Genomic DNA, 17,369 nt, shown 5'->3' on the forward strand with positions numbered 1-17,369 from the left:
GAGTCGCTTGATTATACTGCGCAGTCCCGTACAGCGCCGATAACATGACTGATACGCACATCCCTAACTTTCTGCGACAGCTGTTGCTTCTAATGCAACGTTAACCAACACTAAACAACGAATAGCATCACAACAAAAGCCAAAAAGCAATGAAGAAGCATTACGAACAGTCTATTTCAGTGCAAATGGAGCCGTAAAATATAAAATTAACATAAAAATGAAACTTTACAAGTTGAACACTCACACAAGGGGGTGCAATAAGTCGTACGGTAAGTGGGACGGGATAAAAATGGCAATAAAAGCATTCAATGTGCATTTGTGCAGAATCGGACCTGGTGTTGAATCCACAGGATCATCCAACAGCTAAAGTTGGGGATGTAGTGGAAATATATGCACCCGACGATGAAAACGGCACGCACTTGCTGCTGCAGATAACTGAGCTGAATGAACAGAGCAAAACGGGTCGCAATGTGATAAGCATAGAATCAGGCATAGCGACAGCATTTAAAATGCGTTCCTATTCCAATGTCGTAATGCGTATTGTGAATCCCGCGGACGTTGCCCTCGACTCAATAGAAATTACATTTAAGGAACAGTATATGGGCCGCTCGGAAATGTGGCGACTAAAAACCTATCTGGTGAGTACTGTCTGTCACTAAATAGAAATCCTAAATGAATACAATCATTTATCTCTTGATTGCAGACAAATACCTGTGTGTATGCGAATAAAAAGATTGACTATAATGATATGCAGATACGCTGCCAAGTTTATGAGATGTGGTCGCAGGGCGAGCGAGTGGCCAGTGGCGTTATTACAGAAGAAACCAAAATTGTTTTTCGCAGCAGCACCTCGATGGTTTACCTATTTCTGCAAATGTCATCGGAAATGTGGGACTTTGATATACATGGGGATTTGTACTTTGAAAAAGCTGTTAATGGCTTCCTCACCGAGCTCTTTCAGAAGTGGAAGAAACTGAGCTGCAACCATGAGGTCACCATTGTGCTTTTCTCTCGCACTTTCTACGCGGCCAAATCCTTAGATGAGTTTCCTGCGCACATGCGCGATTGCTTGCAACAAGACTATAAAGGACGTTACTATGAAGATTTCTATCGGGTGGCCATACAAAACGAGCGAAATGATGATTGGTGCACGGTGCTGGCGCAGTTGCGCAAGCTTTTCACCTCCTACCAAGAGACTGTGCTGCGCTATCATGAACGTCAGAATATGGTTATACCACAAGCGACCAACTCAACCGCCACACAGGGCAATTTCCTAGAAGTGCTTAATATTTCACTTAATACTTTTGAGAAGCATTATCTGGATCGCACTTTTGATCGAACGGGTCAACTGTCTGTTGTGATAACACCCGGTGTTGGCGTCTTCTCTGTGGACCGAGAACTTACTAACATTACCAAGCAGCGCATCATTGATAATGGCGTTGGCAGCGATCTCGTTTGTGTCGGCGAGCAACCGCTGCACGCTGTGCCGTTGCTCAAGTTCCATAACAAGGATACATCCATAACATCGGCTGATGACTACTCACTGCCCCATTGGATTAACCTAAGCTTCTACTCGACTAACAAAAAGATAGCATATTCGAGTTTCATACCACGCATCAAGCTGCCCATTTTATCGGCTGTTGATGAAGGCGATGTGGAGGAAAATGAGCGCAATTTTCTTAGCTGCAATCAGTCGGAGTACATTTACAACTCGCTTTTTGATTATGATGCATACGATGAGCAAATTTTTCAGCCGCTGCCAGCGCAGAGCACATGGTCAGATTATTAGTAATTTATGTAGTTTCTTGACACATAACTCCTTGTTTCTTTGCAGCTCACTGCAGCGAGTTGTGCGTGCCAAGAAGACATCGGTGCCCAGCTTTGAAACATACGCGTATCGCAACAATGACTGGGAGAATTTAACGCCCACTAAGATACCCAGCTTACGGCGGAAAATGTCCGACCCGGATATACATCATGGCACTTCAGGCATGCTGGCCACGTTGACAGATACCGCTAACAATTTGTCCGAATCTTTGGCCTCAGAAAAGAATGCAAGGCGGGCGATTGTGAGCATTGCTCCAATTGTACGCCCTGGTCGTGCATTAATTAATCCCTTCGATCCATCCCATGTGACCATAAAGTTGACTTCTAATAGACGACGCTGGACGCATATATTTCCCAAGGGGCCGACGGGCGTGCTTATACAGCAGCATCATTATCAAGCGGTGCCTGCCAAAGCCTTGCCTGCTGTCAACTGCAATCGACAGCTGCAGCACTGCAATAGCAACAGTAATAATAGCTATAATAATAATAATAATAATAACGAGTTTAGCTCAGCTGCAACTGAGCATTTTGATGAGCTGTCCAATCACTCACTGTTGAGCCAGACCAAGTCATTTAGCTCGCAGAGTGAGGAGAAATCTGACTGTAAGTAGACTTTAGGATCCATATACTTATTAGTCATGCTCATTGTTCTGCGCAGTTTTCAAGCGTCGCAATACTTCGCTGTTGAATGCCGCACACGCTGCCAATGTGCCCAACCTGACGGCCACACAGGCCAAATCATTTTTATGGGGCGCCACAGGGGAACAGGAATGGACGCCAGCAATTACAACAGGTATGTTTGTTTAACTTATTTATTTTGGCTTCTAATTCAACTGTCATGTGGCACTTACTGAAAGATCTTATCGCGCGGGTGGGTAAGCATGTCCTACTGCATTCACTTGCAGTTCGATTTGTGCAACATGTTGAAAATGTTGCTGCTGGTGCAGCTGGCTACTAATGGTACTCAATTGGGTCTGTTCTTGGATCGCGTTGGGCGCGCCAATCAGCTGCAATGTCTCTGCCTCGTGCATAGCTCGTATGGAACACAGCCAGAATTTTTGAATACACTGCAACTGGATCTGCACTTGGAAAACAACTATTTTAATGCGCTGCCCCAAATCATCTCAACCGAGCTTTCGGACTGGCAATTCAACAGTCTGATAGATCATCAAACGGTGTTTGTGATTCTTGCCGCAAATACAACAGATCCGATCATTGATCTGCATGCGGAGCGTGCGCGTGATCGTCGTTTTTGCAAGACTTTATTTCTGCTGCGCAAGGATGAGGGAGCAAGAGCTTTGAGAACATTGTTTGAATACTTATGGCTTAAGGGCTTTCGCTCTGCGTTGGTTATGGTGGGCAGGCAACGTCTCTACTACATGGATCCCTACCCCACGATACGTGTGCTACAAGTAAGCTTGACAGAGGACGAGCGCACAATCTTTCCATCAGCTGAACGTTCCGATTTTATGGGATACGTACTGCGCGTACCTGTTCAGATAGATGTTCCAGCGACCTTTTGGTATGCACGCAATGATACTGAATCACGTGAGCTACAGTTAGATGGCGCTGGTGGTACTTTGATACGTGAATTGATGCAACATCTGAACGTGTGCCTGGAGATCTATCCTCTGATCATCAACGGTTCTAATAATATAAACATGACCACTCTTGTTTACCTCGTGGCGGAGCATCACATCGAACTCAGTCCGCATCAGTTTACGACACTACATCGATCCATGAAGGTGGACTACTCTTATCCGTATTCCGTGGTACCACGTTGCTTCATGCTGCCACTCAATGCACCCTTTCCACGCAGCCTCTACGTGATAAAGCCCTTTCAGCCGGTTGTATGGCTGAGCCTTCTTCTGTTGGTGCCCTTGAAGGTTCTGCTGGGATATTTGGTACGACGTTGTGCTTGGTATTCCAACTTGAATTTGTGGTCGCTGCTTGGTGTGCCTGGCTGCCTAAAGGGTAGCAATGCGTCCATTTACTGGCCATTCCGGCTGCTCATCTGTGTCACCTTGGTCTTCAGTGCCTTCATCATTGTGCAGCTTTATGTGACCAAGTTGACGTCATTCTTGACTGTCTTACTTACTGCGCATCCACGGATTACGTTCTCGGAGTTCTTGCAGCTGCCCTATCCCATTGTGGTGCTGCCCAGTGATGTGGACTCAATTGTCGCATCCTTTGGCAATAATTCGAAGCTGTGGCACAATTTTTATTATATGAATGAAATTGATTTTTATAACACACGCGTGGAGATGAGCGATGGCTTTATTTATCCTATAAGTACGCTTCGCTGGAAATTCTTGAGCCTGCAGCAAAGATACTTAAAGCAAAAGCGGTTCTGGCTCTCCCAGTTCTGCTATGGCACCTTCCCTAGTCAGTTTCAACTGCGAATCGGATCTCATTTCATGGAGCCACTGCATCACTTCGAGCTCCACGTTCAGGAGGCTGGCTTGCAAGACAAATGGCGCACCCTCTACTATACCCGTGCCAAGCAGTTGGGTTATGTGCGCGACTTTGCCAGCATTGAGCATTATGAGCGTTTTCAGAAAGTTCGTCCATTGTCACTCATTATGATTTCGTCGATCATTTATCTATATCTATTCGGGATATTCGCTAGTATAGTCGCCTTTCTCCTCGAATTTTTTATGTAAATGTAGAAAAACTACTACTAACTGCATTTTTATTACGATTTAAGGCATTTAGTGTAATTCTCAACTAATTAACTTATGTATTTTGGATATATCTTTCATTTCTTAACACATTTGATACCGACGAAAATTCAACCAATTTGATTACACTTATCCATATACATATATATATATATATATATATATATATATATATATATATATATATATATATATATATATATATATATATATATATATATATATATATATATGTATATGTATTTGATGGCCTATTCACAAATCCTGCTAATCCGCCAACATATACAAAAAAAATAAACTCAACGGCAAACGACGAAAATTCAAATAAATAAACCAAACCCAATTGGAAAAAATTAAACATAATCTTAATTATCGACATTCACCATAACACCGAACCTATCGACATCGACAAATCATGGACGAATCTTAACGGTTCTGTAGAAAATGGCATTGCTCTACATTTTGGGAATGCAACGGGCAAACACATGAAAGCAATTGTCGAAAACGAACATAAAAATTATGGAACATCACGGCTTGAGGCAACGAGCGAGACTGTCGGAAAAGGAAAAATCATCATAGGTTTGGCAATATAAAAAATAATCACAATTTTGTACAAAGCAATGCATCCACAAACACATACCCCCACACACACATATATATACATACACACAGACCTTGTGCACAGTAGTTTCCCCTACACATCCAGAATCGTAGTCAACTTTGTATAATTGTGTAGAGTTTGCATATAATCGTGACTGTAGCGCTACGTAGTTACACATTATATATTTATGTATATATTTAGTATTTATGTGTTCGTTCGTAGTCATAGAGAAAACAATTTGAGAAAAGAAAAAAAAAATAGATATAACGAAACATTTCGAATTCGATATTTGAGTATTCCAAATATCAATATATGTAAAAATAGACATCTATACATATATATTTTTATAGTAAAATGACTTTTTATATATTAACATAAACTGAAAATGATCGATCAATTTAGTTGTTAACTCGTAAGAATAATCAGTCATTATATACATACATAGACTTTTATTTTAAACTATAATTAATATCATAAAAGTTGTTTACGTTATGCACAGCTAACATAATATTGTTTGTCCATTAACACATTATTTACTAAGAACTTGAAAAATAAATTCATACAACTTTTAGGCATAAGATACGTTAATTGGAACATCTTATATCTAATGTAGCTAGAACCGTGAACATTTAAAGACTCTCGCCTGTACATGTATGTGTGTAGCTCAAGCGCAAATTAGAAAATTTGGTAACCGCAATTCACCGTAACCGTAGTTAGTTGAGCTGTAGCGTGTCTTTAGTAAACGCCCTATACTACCGACATTTTGCTCACCACCCAACCACCCTATGCACATCTATTCACACAATTTGAACAAGGTGCTGGACTACTATACTTCACTGGAATACTATATTTCAGCCTGACGCATGTAGCATGAGCTGCACAAGCTTCTCTTTGTTTCTTTTTATTTTTTGTAGTGATCGCATGCTTTTCAGCCACGCCCACTGATCATTGCACGCACGCACGCACCCTCCTTTTTATTATTCTTGACCAAAAATCCTAAAAACTCGAAATTAATCTAAAAAACCTCTGAAGCTGGTTTTAATTTTCGTATACTTGGAGCAACTGGTCATTTAAATATATAGAGCTTACGCGATTTGAAAATTGTGAAACTTATAATTATCTATTTATATATTTATATATTGTATCTCGTATCGGCGTTGGCTTTTTCTATTTACATACCTTGAACACATTTGCTCAACTGCACGCTGCGGCGTTTTCTGCTTGGTTTTGGCTTGTGTTGCTTTTTTGATCACTTTTGCCGCTTTCAGGGGTCGACTGGAAATCTCTATCCATACCCGCCTGTCTTCCCATAACCACGGATTACTTTCCCGATAAGCGGTCGTTGCACAATGACTATGTCATTTCGGATTATACCTTGCTGCCGGATGATGTGAATCTGGATTATGCCAAAAGTCGTGCAGTCTATCGCAAACCTTTGTCCACGGAGGAGGTGTGTAAGGAGATTGTTTCACAGCGTTTGGCCCAGGGCTTTCAGCTGATTGTCTTCGAGGAAAAACAGCCCAGCTCCAACAGCTGCTGCTCGACGAATGGGAGCTGTGCTCCCTCAGCTAATAATCTGGGCACATCGGCAGTGTTACCCATGAAGCCGCCCTGCGAAACGAACAAGGAATACCTATTATCCATAGGACGCATATTTCACAAGATCTCGCTGAGTGGTTCAGTTATTACAGTGACTGGCTATAAGCCCAGGTGTGATTTGCAATAGTTTGTATATTTTCAATTTTTAATTTTTCCTCTTCATAGGCATCCATATCCTCCAATTAATGTCGATTATCGCTATCGATTCCATGCACCACAGCATGAGACCTATGAAATCTCTGGCGTTAACTTTACGACTGAGAAACTGGAAAACTTTAGCTGGAATCACATGGATTTATACATATGTACGCGTGGCGATGTTGACTATCCACTAATGGAGGTGAGCATGCTGAGCATTAGCCACCATTTATTTCCTTTCCTTGCTTTTGCAGAGTCTCAAATACTGGCGGTTTCGCATGTATCTGCTGCCAAAGGACACCGTGGTCAATAAGATCGTCAACTGCGGCTGCCAGCGTTGCGACATCTTTACGGATGCTGTTGTGGACAATACCCGTGACCAAATCGAGGACTTTGTACGACTCATCGAGAATGTCAGCAAGTTAAGACGACAAATCTGTCGCAAAGCGCGCGTAAGCTGGCTACGATATTATCTATTTAATGTGCAATTGATCTAGTTTGTTATTGACTTAAATTTGGCGGCTATAGTTATCGATCGTTTATCGATTTCTAGTTCCAGTTCCAACCCGTTGCAGCTGTAACACCGTCAGTGTGTTAAACGTGCTGTGTTTTGCCACTTACTTTCGTTTATGTTAATTGTGAATGTAACTGTAAATGTAGTGCTTATCGCTTAACCAATGTCCAATTGCAGGATAGCCCCACCACCAACAGCTTTACTAAGCGGCGACACAGTACGAGCATTATTTCCAGGCCTCTCAACCAGGTTATCTATCCACTTTACCAATCTAACTGAATATTGTAGATACATGCATATATATTTTATTGTGATTTGTTTTCTTTTTTCGCGCTGCGCACATTCTGTTTGTTGTTTTTTTTTGGCGCACGCTTTGATTTTCATCAAGTTTTTCTTGAAAACGATGCCCAATATCATATTTCTAATTTTCTTTAACTTGTCTTCCGTCTCGCCTGTGCCCCGCCCCTTCAATGCCAACCTCTCTGTCTGTGTATCCTGCGCAACTACAACACTCTCGTCGTCGCAGGGGCTCACGAACTCGCCGTTTCGTGAGCGCGTCGGCAGCAATCGTTTGCCAGAGAAGAGACCCAGGTTTTTATATCGTATCCAAAAAAATCAAACACATTCACATACACACACGCACACACTCTTACACTTACACTTTGATTTGCATCTGTATACATATGTAGTACTGCGCTTGCGGAACCAAGCTTAATTGTAATTGCCCTGTTGCCCCATTGTCCCATTGTCATTTGCCTCCCCTGCCTATAAACAATTTGGTGATTGACTTTTGTAGATCTTCTATGTTGTTATGCACTTAGCTTGTAGAATATTTTATATTTATGCTTATTACATAATTTAATACCTTATTTGTTTTATTTTTCTTATTACTATTTAATTTGGTATTTGGCTTTCAGCAGCATGATACACCCACACCTAGAATCACAGAAAAGAATCATAATCTATTAAATTCACCACTGCAAAGGTTTGTGCCAATATCGTAATAGCCTTACCCAATGACATCCTGTTCCCAATATACTAAACTTCCCACACTATTTTGATTTGCTACGAGTGGAATAAAGAGAAACGGAGACACACACGTGCATCATTTATCTTAATTCAAGAGACCCAGAATCGGTGTGGTGAATGTTAAGTGACAGCGTGAGAGTGAAAAAAAGAGCTTAGTATTGCTCAATCGTGAACATTTCATGTTGCGATACACGCACTAACACACGTCCCATTCACGAATTCGCCACACCTTTTAATGGGGAAAATCCATTGAATGCATTTGTAATTCGCACATTCACATTCACACACGCAAAATCGCTGTATATCCTTCCACAACCAATCCACGACAAAAGTCACTTTATGCTTGTCGATTTGGCAGTTTTACCGATTCTAAATCTTCCTTCGTAGCATCAATGTGCGCCCTAAAGTGGAACCAGGTCGGATTTCCCGCAATCTTCCCGGGACAGATGCAGCCACTGCAGCTCCAAATGGAACTGGGCCACGTGACGATCAGGATGATGGGTAAGCAGTCTATTGGAAAGAGATAATATTGTGACACTTAACTACTTTGTATGTCAGCTTTCCAGTGGATATAAAGTTTAGCCCGAATGCTACGCTGACGGAGATGTTCGAGGCCATGAAGCATCCGGTAAATGGTGTTGGCTTCTTTACCCAAACCCAATCGTTGCCCTCCTGCACTTTCATTTCATACGATGCGCTGATGTGGCTAAGGGCGCGTATAACAAATGGTCGACATCCTTTAGATATTCTGGAGGCCATGCGCACGTGAGTGGAAAGCTTTAAACCGTTGCTCAATTTGATCAAAATGCGTTTTGTAGAGAGCGCATGATTTGCCACGCCTCTGGTGATTGGAATCAGCCCATTGTGCCAGGTTTTGTCTTTTACTATGTGGTGCAGCAGGATAAGAATGCTAAAGGTGATTTCATCAGAAAAAAATGAAGCTCCTATTGGTTTATATACGTTGTTTTGACAGACTATGCCCCGCCTCTTAACGACTACAGCGCCTTTGTTAATGAGTGGCTGGAGATTGAACTGCAGGGTTGCAACTTTTTGTGGTACGATGAACCTTCACCTTCAAATGTTCCCAATTTTTTGCGTGATACACCAGCTCCTCAATCCTGGACGGCATATTCCAAGAGCAGTGAGTAAATAATGTACATTTTCTATCCTATTCAAATTTTCATTTTATTCCATTGTTTGCTTTCAGAGCGCGTTTGTCGTAAATCGCATTTGGAGATTGATGTGAACCAGAAGAGCGATCGAATGGAATGGGGTCATGTGAAGCATCACACTGTGATGCAGCCAGGCTTTGCCTTTGAACTGGTCGTGGAGTGGGTGACCTCATCGGGACCCATTGTTTCCGATTTGGTATAGTATATACAAATATATGTCATTTTCATGAATCAAATCATATTAATTTGTTTTCGCAATGTCAGATTGCCGGATGGATGCGCAAAGCAATTCAATGTGGCTATCAGCTGGTCCCTGTACCCGCTGATCCTATGGCTGAGCCTTTTACAGAAAAATCAGACCCATTGCGTGGTCCCATTTTCATTCCCTTATGCGTCAACTTTTTGCCAGAAGGCAAAGGCCTCTTTGATGGTACGCGTGCATTGCTCCAACTCTTTGATTGGTAACTATATAGCCAATAATTCCAATCTTGCAGAATTTCCTGAGGACAGCCGCTCGGATCGCATGCTCTTCCTGCAGGAGGCTATACTGGCTAGATTTGGATTTCTGCCCTGCGTTTTGGAGGAGAAATCTAACCAAAAGAAGGACGTAAGTAGCTGAATATATGATATCATATCATAAATTATCATTTCTTTTTCCACTTTGCAGCTGCCAAAGGAATATCAGTATGTGCATTGCACTGGCAACATGTTCGCTCTAATACGGTATTGATAACACACTCCATATAGATATTATGACCAATTATTTCTTACGTTTGTTTCAGATGCGCCAGCAACAAGTTCCAGGTGGAGTCACCGAGTCGCCAGGAGGCGAATGTCACGCGTTGTGTCTATGGACATACAAATAATACGAACGTGCCCAAAAAGGTGGGCTTTCTTTGGTCGTGGAACCATATGATACCCAACAAAAAGTGGAAAGCCTTGACCATTAATAATTCAGCGGATGGAGAGCTGTTTCAACTGAAAATGCTGAGGGATTTCCGTGAGTTTTGCTCGAATGCTGAGCAACGTTTGGCCAATTTCTGGGCGCAATCGCAGGAGCTTAAACGCAAATCCCTTAAATTTGAACACAACAATAACAACCCTGATGAACCAAAAATTATATAAAGCAAGTATTCCAGAGGAAGAAAAATTAAAAAATTCCCATATTAAAAACAAAAATTTGCGAATTAGTTGGTCTGCTAGGATGCTTTCCTTAAGACCAATTTATTGACTTTAAATTTGAATTGCATTTATTGATCGTCATAAACTCAACATAACTTTTGTATGAGTGTAAAAGACATAAGTGCAGCACAGACATGTTTTCATCGATCTCGAATCATAAATGTCACTTGTTCCTCCATCTGTAAAGGAGCAGGAGCAGGAGGAAGTCGAGTTGCTCTGTTGAAGTTGCTGCTTAACATTGCTAAACTATTTAGGAAAATGGGGTAAGGTATGGTAAAGGGGTTAGTTGTGACAGCTTTGGTCGTGTTCTGGTTTGCAGTTGAAGTTGTTTGCTAAATGCTTTGGTATGCGTTACGCACGGTTCGGCCACGCCTAAAGATCGCGCAGATAATTGGTCAGCAATTCACGATCGCGGTTTAGCCATGCGGCATTCAGACGTATGGTCTCTACAGCCTGCGAGACTGTGCGTTCACAACCAGGTATCTGGTTGGTCCTGAAGTAATCCTCCACTTCGCGTGCCTTCTCCTCGCTGGCAAAGTTCTCGATCAAATATTTGATGAGACGTGTTAGAAGAAATCCGCCCTACAAGCAGACCAAAGTAGTGTTAGCGAGTCAATGAGCAATGCTATAAAGGTTAGTTTATTACCTGATATTGCTCCAGCAGCTGCTTGCTGTTTTCCTTGAAGAACTCCCAGGCCAAGTCGCGACCCTTGGGATTGAGGGCCACAGCGACAATAACAAATACCGAATCCTGGGCACGCACTTCACCCTACAAGGAATGGCAAGCATTGACATTATATATACGCATGTATATACACTACAGAGAAATGCAGATCACTTACCGACATAGCAAAATCGATGACACGTCGCAGCAGGTTTACATCGCCAATGCAACCGAGAGCGCGTGAAATGCGATCCTGTTCCTCGTGCAGGTCGGTGGAACGGTACAATTGCAGCATCTCCTCAAAGATCGCTGTGTCCCCATCTTGCAGCACGGCCTTGTAGCAAGTGCTACGCAAATCAGCAGGCAGTATCTTGGTGCCGTTGACATGGCTACGAAAACGTTTACGTGCTGTCTCCGAAATCACCGGGCTGCGGAAGGAGACAAGACGAGTGAGTACCAGGCTACGCAGAAGCGTATCCAAATGATTCTCATTATCACGTCGTTCCCAACCCAAACGCGCGGCCACCGGTTCGTAAAGGCTGCGTCCAAAGATGTTAAAGTCATCCATAAGATCCGTGTGGGAGATCAGAATGTGCAGATTGGTAAGCGAATTGGTAATGGCTGTCCAGACGGTATAGTTGGTCTCGTTTCGATAGCTCCCCACCAATCGGAGCACATCGACGGTGCTGGCCTTGCCAGCCTGCACCATGGCAAACATATCATCAATCAGACCGAGTCTGTCAAGCGGGGGCAGCTGCATGCTTTCCACAGCGGGCATTAGTTTTTCCAGCATCTCCTTGGAGTAGCGAGTGCGATAGTAGCCAACTGTGCCTGGATTGATTTTGATCCAGTCATCTGCACTCACATTATCCAGCACAATTTCCATGGATTCCTTCTCAAGAAGGAAAGTCTTGGCAATCTGATTGGGATTACGCGATGTGGACACCGAAATGGGTATCACCCACAAGTTATTTTTAGCTGGCTGCGAGCCATCCGCTGTGAATTTACTCTGAGTCAAGCGCAGCACACGCTGTGTTTCACTCTTCTGTTTGGACTCAACGGTGACAACCGGAAAGCCCTTGTACTTGATCCAGCTAGACATGACAGCGCCCACATTCTTGGAACTGGCCTCCTGCAGAGCCTCCCACAGATCCTCGGTGCAAGTGTTGCTATACTGATGCCTGGTCAAGTAAATATTCATTCCCTTGCGGAAATCATCCTCGCCAATGTAATCGTGGAGCATGCGTATGACCGAGGCGCCTTTGTTATAGCTAATCTCATCAAAGATCTCATCAATCTCTGAGGGATGACCCACTGGCACCTCAATGGGATGCGAGTTCTTTAACGAATCCAATTCCAAAGCACGAGTATACATATCCGTGACAAACTGTGTCCAAATGTCGTATTCGGGAAACAGATGATGGACGCAAAGGAACTCCACAAAGGAGGCGTATCCCTCGTTTAGCCACAAATGGGTCCACCACTCCATGGTAACCAGATTGCCTGGAATAAAGCAGAGCATTAGCAAGGATTACATACAGACTTTGATCATTCGCTCACCAAACCATTGATGGGCAATCTCATGACCCACAGTGAGAGCAATCGATTGCTTTCGCATCAAAGACGTATTCTTCGGATCTACAAGGACGAACGTTTCGCGATAGGTGACCAGACCCCAGTTCTCCATAGCGCCCGCTGAAAAATCCGATATGGCAATCAAATCCATTTTAGGCAGCGGATATGCAATATTAAAATAGCTCTTGTAGTAGGGCAACACTCTGGTGGCCACCTCCAATGCGAACTGTCCTTGCTCCTTCTTTCCAACAGGTGTGAAGACGCGCACAAGCACTCCATCATCCGACTTAGCCTCCACAAAATCATATTCTCCCACAACAACGGCTACCAGGTAAGTGGACATAACGGGTGTGCGATCGAAACGTACGCGACGCAAGCCGCTGGGCAGGATATCCTCTTTTTTCACCGGCATATTGGACAGAGCGACACGATCCTTCGGCACTGTTAACGTTATGTCGAAGGTGGCCTTAATGGCCGGCTCATCCCAGCAGGGAAAGCAGCGACGGGCATCCGTTGCCTCGAATTGGGTGACTCCCGCATAGCGCTCCTCGCCAGAGGCCGTAAAGTATTTGCTCCTATAGAAGCCCTTCATCTTGTCATTCAACTCCCCGGTGAAGGTCATGTACAGGACGCCTGGTGTGCCCACTGGCAGCTGCTTTTGGAAATCCAGTGTGGCCGTCTCCTTCTCCTTGGAGTAGATAATTTGCTGTGCCTTAAGCTTCTCGCATTCATATTGAAACTCTGCTCCCTCGATCGTTATGTCCAGCGCATTGAGGGTAATGCGAGTCGTTGGCTCTATGACCTGCAAAACATAATAGACATAATAATAATAACTGTAATTTTAAATACTTCGAGGAACTGCAGCGCAAAAACGAGCAACAAGTCTACGATCGTCTATTATATAGACACATATATAATTGAATATCTATTGAGTGCTGTCATCATTTATCACACTACCAAAAGACAATAGTGGTGTACTGCACTAACATATATCCTCAAAAAATATTTATTAAAAGGACAAATACTAAGAGCAAGAGGTAATACGTTACGTATGATGACTTTTCATGTAATTCTCATCAGTTTACATATTGTATATTCTATAAATGAATAGTGAGCAATATTTGAACGCTCTATTAGGCCGCAAAAGACTAAGATATATATACAAGCATTATAAGGAACGACAGTATATCTAAAATAAAATCTTATGACTGTTGATAACGAGAGTAGAAACATTCAGATGGACAATGACTCTCCAATACCCCACTCATTTTTATCAAAGGGTAGATAAATATGAATATAAATAATAATATATATGTATGATACGAAGCCCACAGCCGAGAAGATAACATCCAAACAAACACGATATCATTTCACAATTTCAAGGTCACAAATGATGGAGCATGAAATTCGCCAAATCTTTTTGAAACAATTTAAAACGATCGGCGATTTGTATTACTATTAATTTTTGTTTTTAATAGGTATCCGAATTACGCGTGTTTCACTTATTGAGTGTCTATTATGTGCCCGGTTTCCGGGCCGCTTTAAACTCGTTTTGGCAAACGTTTTGTTTGTATTTCAGCTGAAACAGCAGCCACAGCTTTAATTTACAGAAGCATTTTTGTTTATATATTTTACTATATATAGTGTACTTGACTCGCGCTTAAAATTTAAAGCATGAAACCCGTTGCAGCTGCGTCTTGCGATAAACGTAAACACAATATGTGTACCGTTATGAGATCAGCAGATGCGTCGACAAAGTGAACGAACTAGAGAAGGATGGTTCGCAAACTAATGCGGCGCAATGCGCTTTAAATATATATAATATATATATATATATATATATATATATATATATATGTATATATAATATATATTTATCTATTTATATACAAATGCATATATGTGTGTACATATGTATATGTCTCCATAACAAATGGCTGTCTTCGCTGTTGCCAATGCATAACAAAGAAAAATGTTCATCGAATGTAGCCTGCATGCAAATTGTAACATAAAGAGAAAATCTCATTGGAACACACACGTAAATGCACAACACAGTCAAGTTAGCGCGCGCGCTTATATGTGTGTGTAAGGGAAAAGGTGTTTTTTTTTGCACACGTCAGAAATGAAATTCACGAGCAAACGTTGAGTGAGAGAGCAAGAGAGACCTGCATACATATTTATGATTTGTATTCAAAGTGAAAGCGAAAGTGGCCAGAGGCTGCAAAGTGAACGAAAACAAACAGAAAACACGTAACTAAGCGTAATGTAATATAACGGTACTTACACTTATTTGCACAATTGTCTTGCCCGTAAAACTAAATGCTTTCAGATCGGGCTGTAGCATTAGCTCGTAATGCGTTGGCACCACGCATGTGGGCAGACGCTGAAATTCGCTCTCATCCGATGGGGCCATATTGTTGTGACTGTATAACTGTTCCTCTTGACGACGTTTGCAACAGCTGTGAATGCCTCGATTAGAACTTAATTGTTGTTGTTGTTGTCCTGCACGCGGATCAAGCAAATCGGCCGATGTTCGAGCGAGTATATCGCGATATCGATTACACAGATCACCCAGCAAGGGTGCGTCAGTGGTTTTCAGTGGAGCGCCCAATGAGACGTCAGAGTAGTCGCGATAGAACTGTTTCTGTACCTTCACAAACTGCTTCGATGAGGTCAAGGTGCTTAGGTGGCAACTCTCTGAACAGAGTATATACGCAGAATACTTATCAGCGGTATTAAGGCACAGGGTATACAGGCAGAGGCGTGGGCGTAACCAGGGGGCGTTAGTAAAAGCACAAGCGCGACGACAAAAGCTCAGCAGAGCCAGTTTCCACGCTGCAGTTGAATATGGTTTAGTTGCGGGTGAGCGTGCGGCGGGTAGCGGATTGCACACTGAAACTAGAAGTGAACGAATACTAACACAAAGGATTATTACTATTATTACTAATATTATTATAGTATTTAACACATCGTGAAATGCGTTTAGCAGCGCTTTTTTCGTTGTTTATATTGTTAACGTTGGAAACAAGCTGCAGGCTGGGGTGGGCTAAAGAGTGAGAGGGAGATGGAAGGAGAAGGAATCGAAGGGTTTTTACATCAGTTGGCTGTACTATTCTCACCTTCACACAAATGCTGTTCAAAATCGGAATTTGCTTTGGCTAAGTCCAAATTGAGTTTACCAAGTTCTGCAAGTATGACGTTTCAAAGACCGTTAACGTTAAATTTAATCGAACACTATATATATATATGTATATGTATATGTTATTAATTTAAGGTAGAGTACAATTTATATGGAGACTGTATGAAATACTGCAAGCAACTGCTGGCGGCTTCTGCTGGTGGCGAAAAAAAACAACAAAAAACAACAACAAGCTTACAGTGTGACCCACTTGCGCTTGGTACGTTTAGGAATTGGGCCACGCACAGCTGATGTGAGTCCGTGTTATGCAGCCCGAATTATTTTGCTTTTATCCAAAAAATTGTTCAATGAAAATTTGAGTTTAATTACCGTTTCGGAATTTCCAGGCCTGCTTTGCTGTACGTATACCTCCTTTTAGCACATTTTTGTACATGGCATTTGTTTTTAAATATTAAACGTTGTATTTGCAGAGCAATGTGCGAGTCCCACTCTCCACTGATTTACGAACACTGGATCCCCACACACGCTACGACTTGCAGGCGCATGGCGATAGTAATCGATATATAGCATCAATAATTATTTTAGTTTGTTGCGGCCTGCTGGACGACATATTTAAGCATGTATGGCGATAGAAATCGGTTTATAACGACAAAATATTTACCGCTATGATGGGGCTCTCTCTTGGCGCACTTTTCAATACAAACTTTTTTTAGGTATGGGAAGGTGTCATATATATTTCTTAACAGACTGAGCTAAATCAACATAACAAAAAAAATCAAAACAACAAAATGATAAAATCTTAATTTATTGTTCTTTTACATTTCATATACAGTTGAAATTAGAGAATAGTTATTTTACATGGTTATACAATACAACACACTAAAATCGGGAGGTGACCCTCTATCGATGACCCAAAAATAATTATTACGCCTATTTAGAGGCGTAGCACATCGAAAAATATTCGCATTTTTTTAGCTTAAACGTCCAGTACAGTTATGCTACTTTTGGCTCATTCTATAAACTGGCCAAAAATTGTGTGTCTACGCCTAGTGAGGGTGTAGCAAATCGGGAAAACTTAATTTTCTACAGTATTAAAGCAGGAAACTCAAAACTTAGCGACTAAATTGCTGAAAAAAAAAAAAAAAAAAGAAAACGTATATGTATATACCAATGTTCTTACTTGTTTTAATTTATTAAATATCACTGTTCACAATTACACATTTCTACGATAGGGCAACACTTTGTCAG

General features: G+C 42.0%; 2 protein-coding genes and 1 long non-coding RNA gene across 14 annotated transcripts; 2 read left to right on the forward strand and 1 right to left on the reverse strand.

The window, feature by feature from the left end:
* The first annotated feature begins 122 nt into the window (after positions 1-122).
* Positions 123-10,799, forward strand: LOC6586382 (GATOR complex protein Iml1). 11 transcript variants are annotated; one of them, XM_015160308.2, is made up of 20 exons: positions 126-269; positions 325-638; positions 704-1,776; positions 1,835-2,430; positions 2,486-2,620; positions 4,950-5,087; positions 6,378-6,819; positions 6,874-7,048; positions 7,101-7,298; positions 7,538-7,609; positions 7,887-7,951; positions 8,777-8,890; positions 8,948-9,154; positions 9,208-9,305; positions 9,363-9,530; positions 9,597-9,757; positions 9,826-9,991; positions 10,056-10,168; positions 10,229-10,284; positions 10,344-10,799. In XM_015160308.2, the coding sequence occupies exons 1-20, from the start codon at positions 218-220 to the stop codon at positions 10,684-10,686; spliced, it is 4,686 nt and encodes a 1,561-aa protein (XP_015015794.1). In that variant the 5' UTR covers positions 126-217; the 3' UTR covers positions 10,687-10,799. The 11 variants fall into 11 exon arrangements, with proteins under 11 accessions (XP_032589160.1, XP_043865835.1, XP_032589161.1 ...); XM_015160310.2 differs by lacking the exon at positions 7,887-7,951 and adding an exon at positions 8,278-8,345; XM_015160313.2 differs by lacking the exon at positions 7,887-7,951 and adding an exon at positions 8,281-8,345.
* On the reverse strand, positions 10,741-16,598 carry LOC6586383 (puromycin-sensitive aminopeptidase). Its single transcript, XM_002011962.3, has 7 exons — positions 16,491-16,598; positions 16,102-16,167; positions 15,267-15,880; positions 12,968-13,784; positions 11,586-12,910; positions 11,390-11,512; positions 10,741-11,325 (listed from the first exon to the last, which is right to left on the reverse strand). Exons 1-7 carry the CDS (start codon positions 16,552-16,554, stop codon positions 11,116-11,118), a joined length of 3,219 nt encoding a protein of 1,072 aa, XP_002011998.2. The 5' UTR covers positions 16,555-16,598; the 3' UTR covers positions 10,741-11,115.
* Positions 16,166-17,239, forward strand: LOC122757541. 2 transcript variants are annotated; one of them, XR_006357605.1, is made up of 3 exons: positions 16,166-16,519; positions 16,592-16,834; positions 16,954-17,239. It is a non-coding gene; the product is annotated as an uncharacterized LOC122757541 (long non-coding RNA). The 2 variants fall into 2 exon arrangements; XR_006357604.1 differs by having other exon boundaries at positions 16,592-16,978.
* Positions 17,240-17,369: the final 130 nt, after the last annotated feature.

Source organism: Drosophila mojavensis, unplaced genomic scaffold, assembly GCF_018153725.1.
Source record: "Drosophila mojavensis isolate 15081-1352.22 unplaced genomic scaffold, ASM1815372v1 contig_74, whole genome shotgun sequence".
NCBI classification, from domain to species: Eukaryota; Metazoa; Arthropoda; class Insecta; order Diptera; family Drosophilidae; genus Drosophila; species Drosophila mojavensis.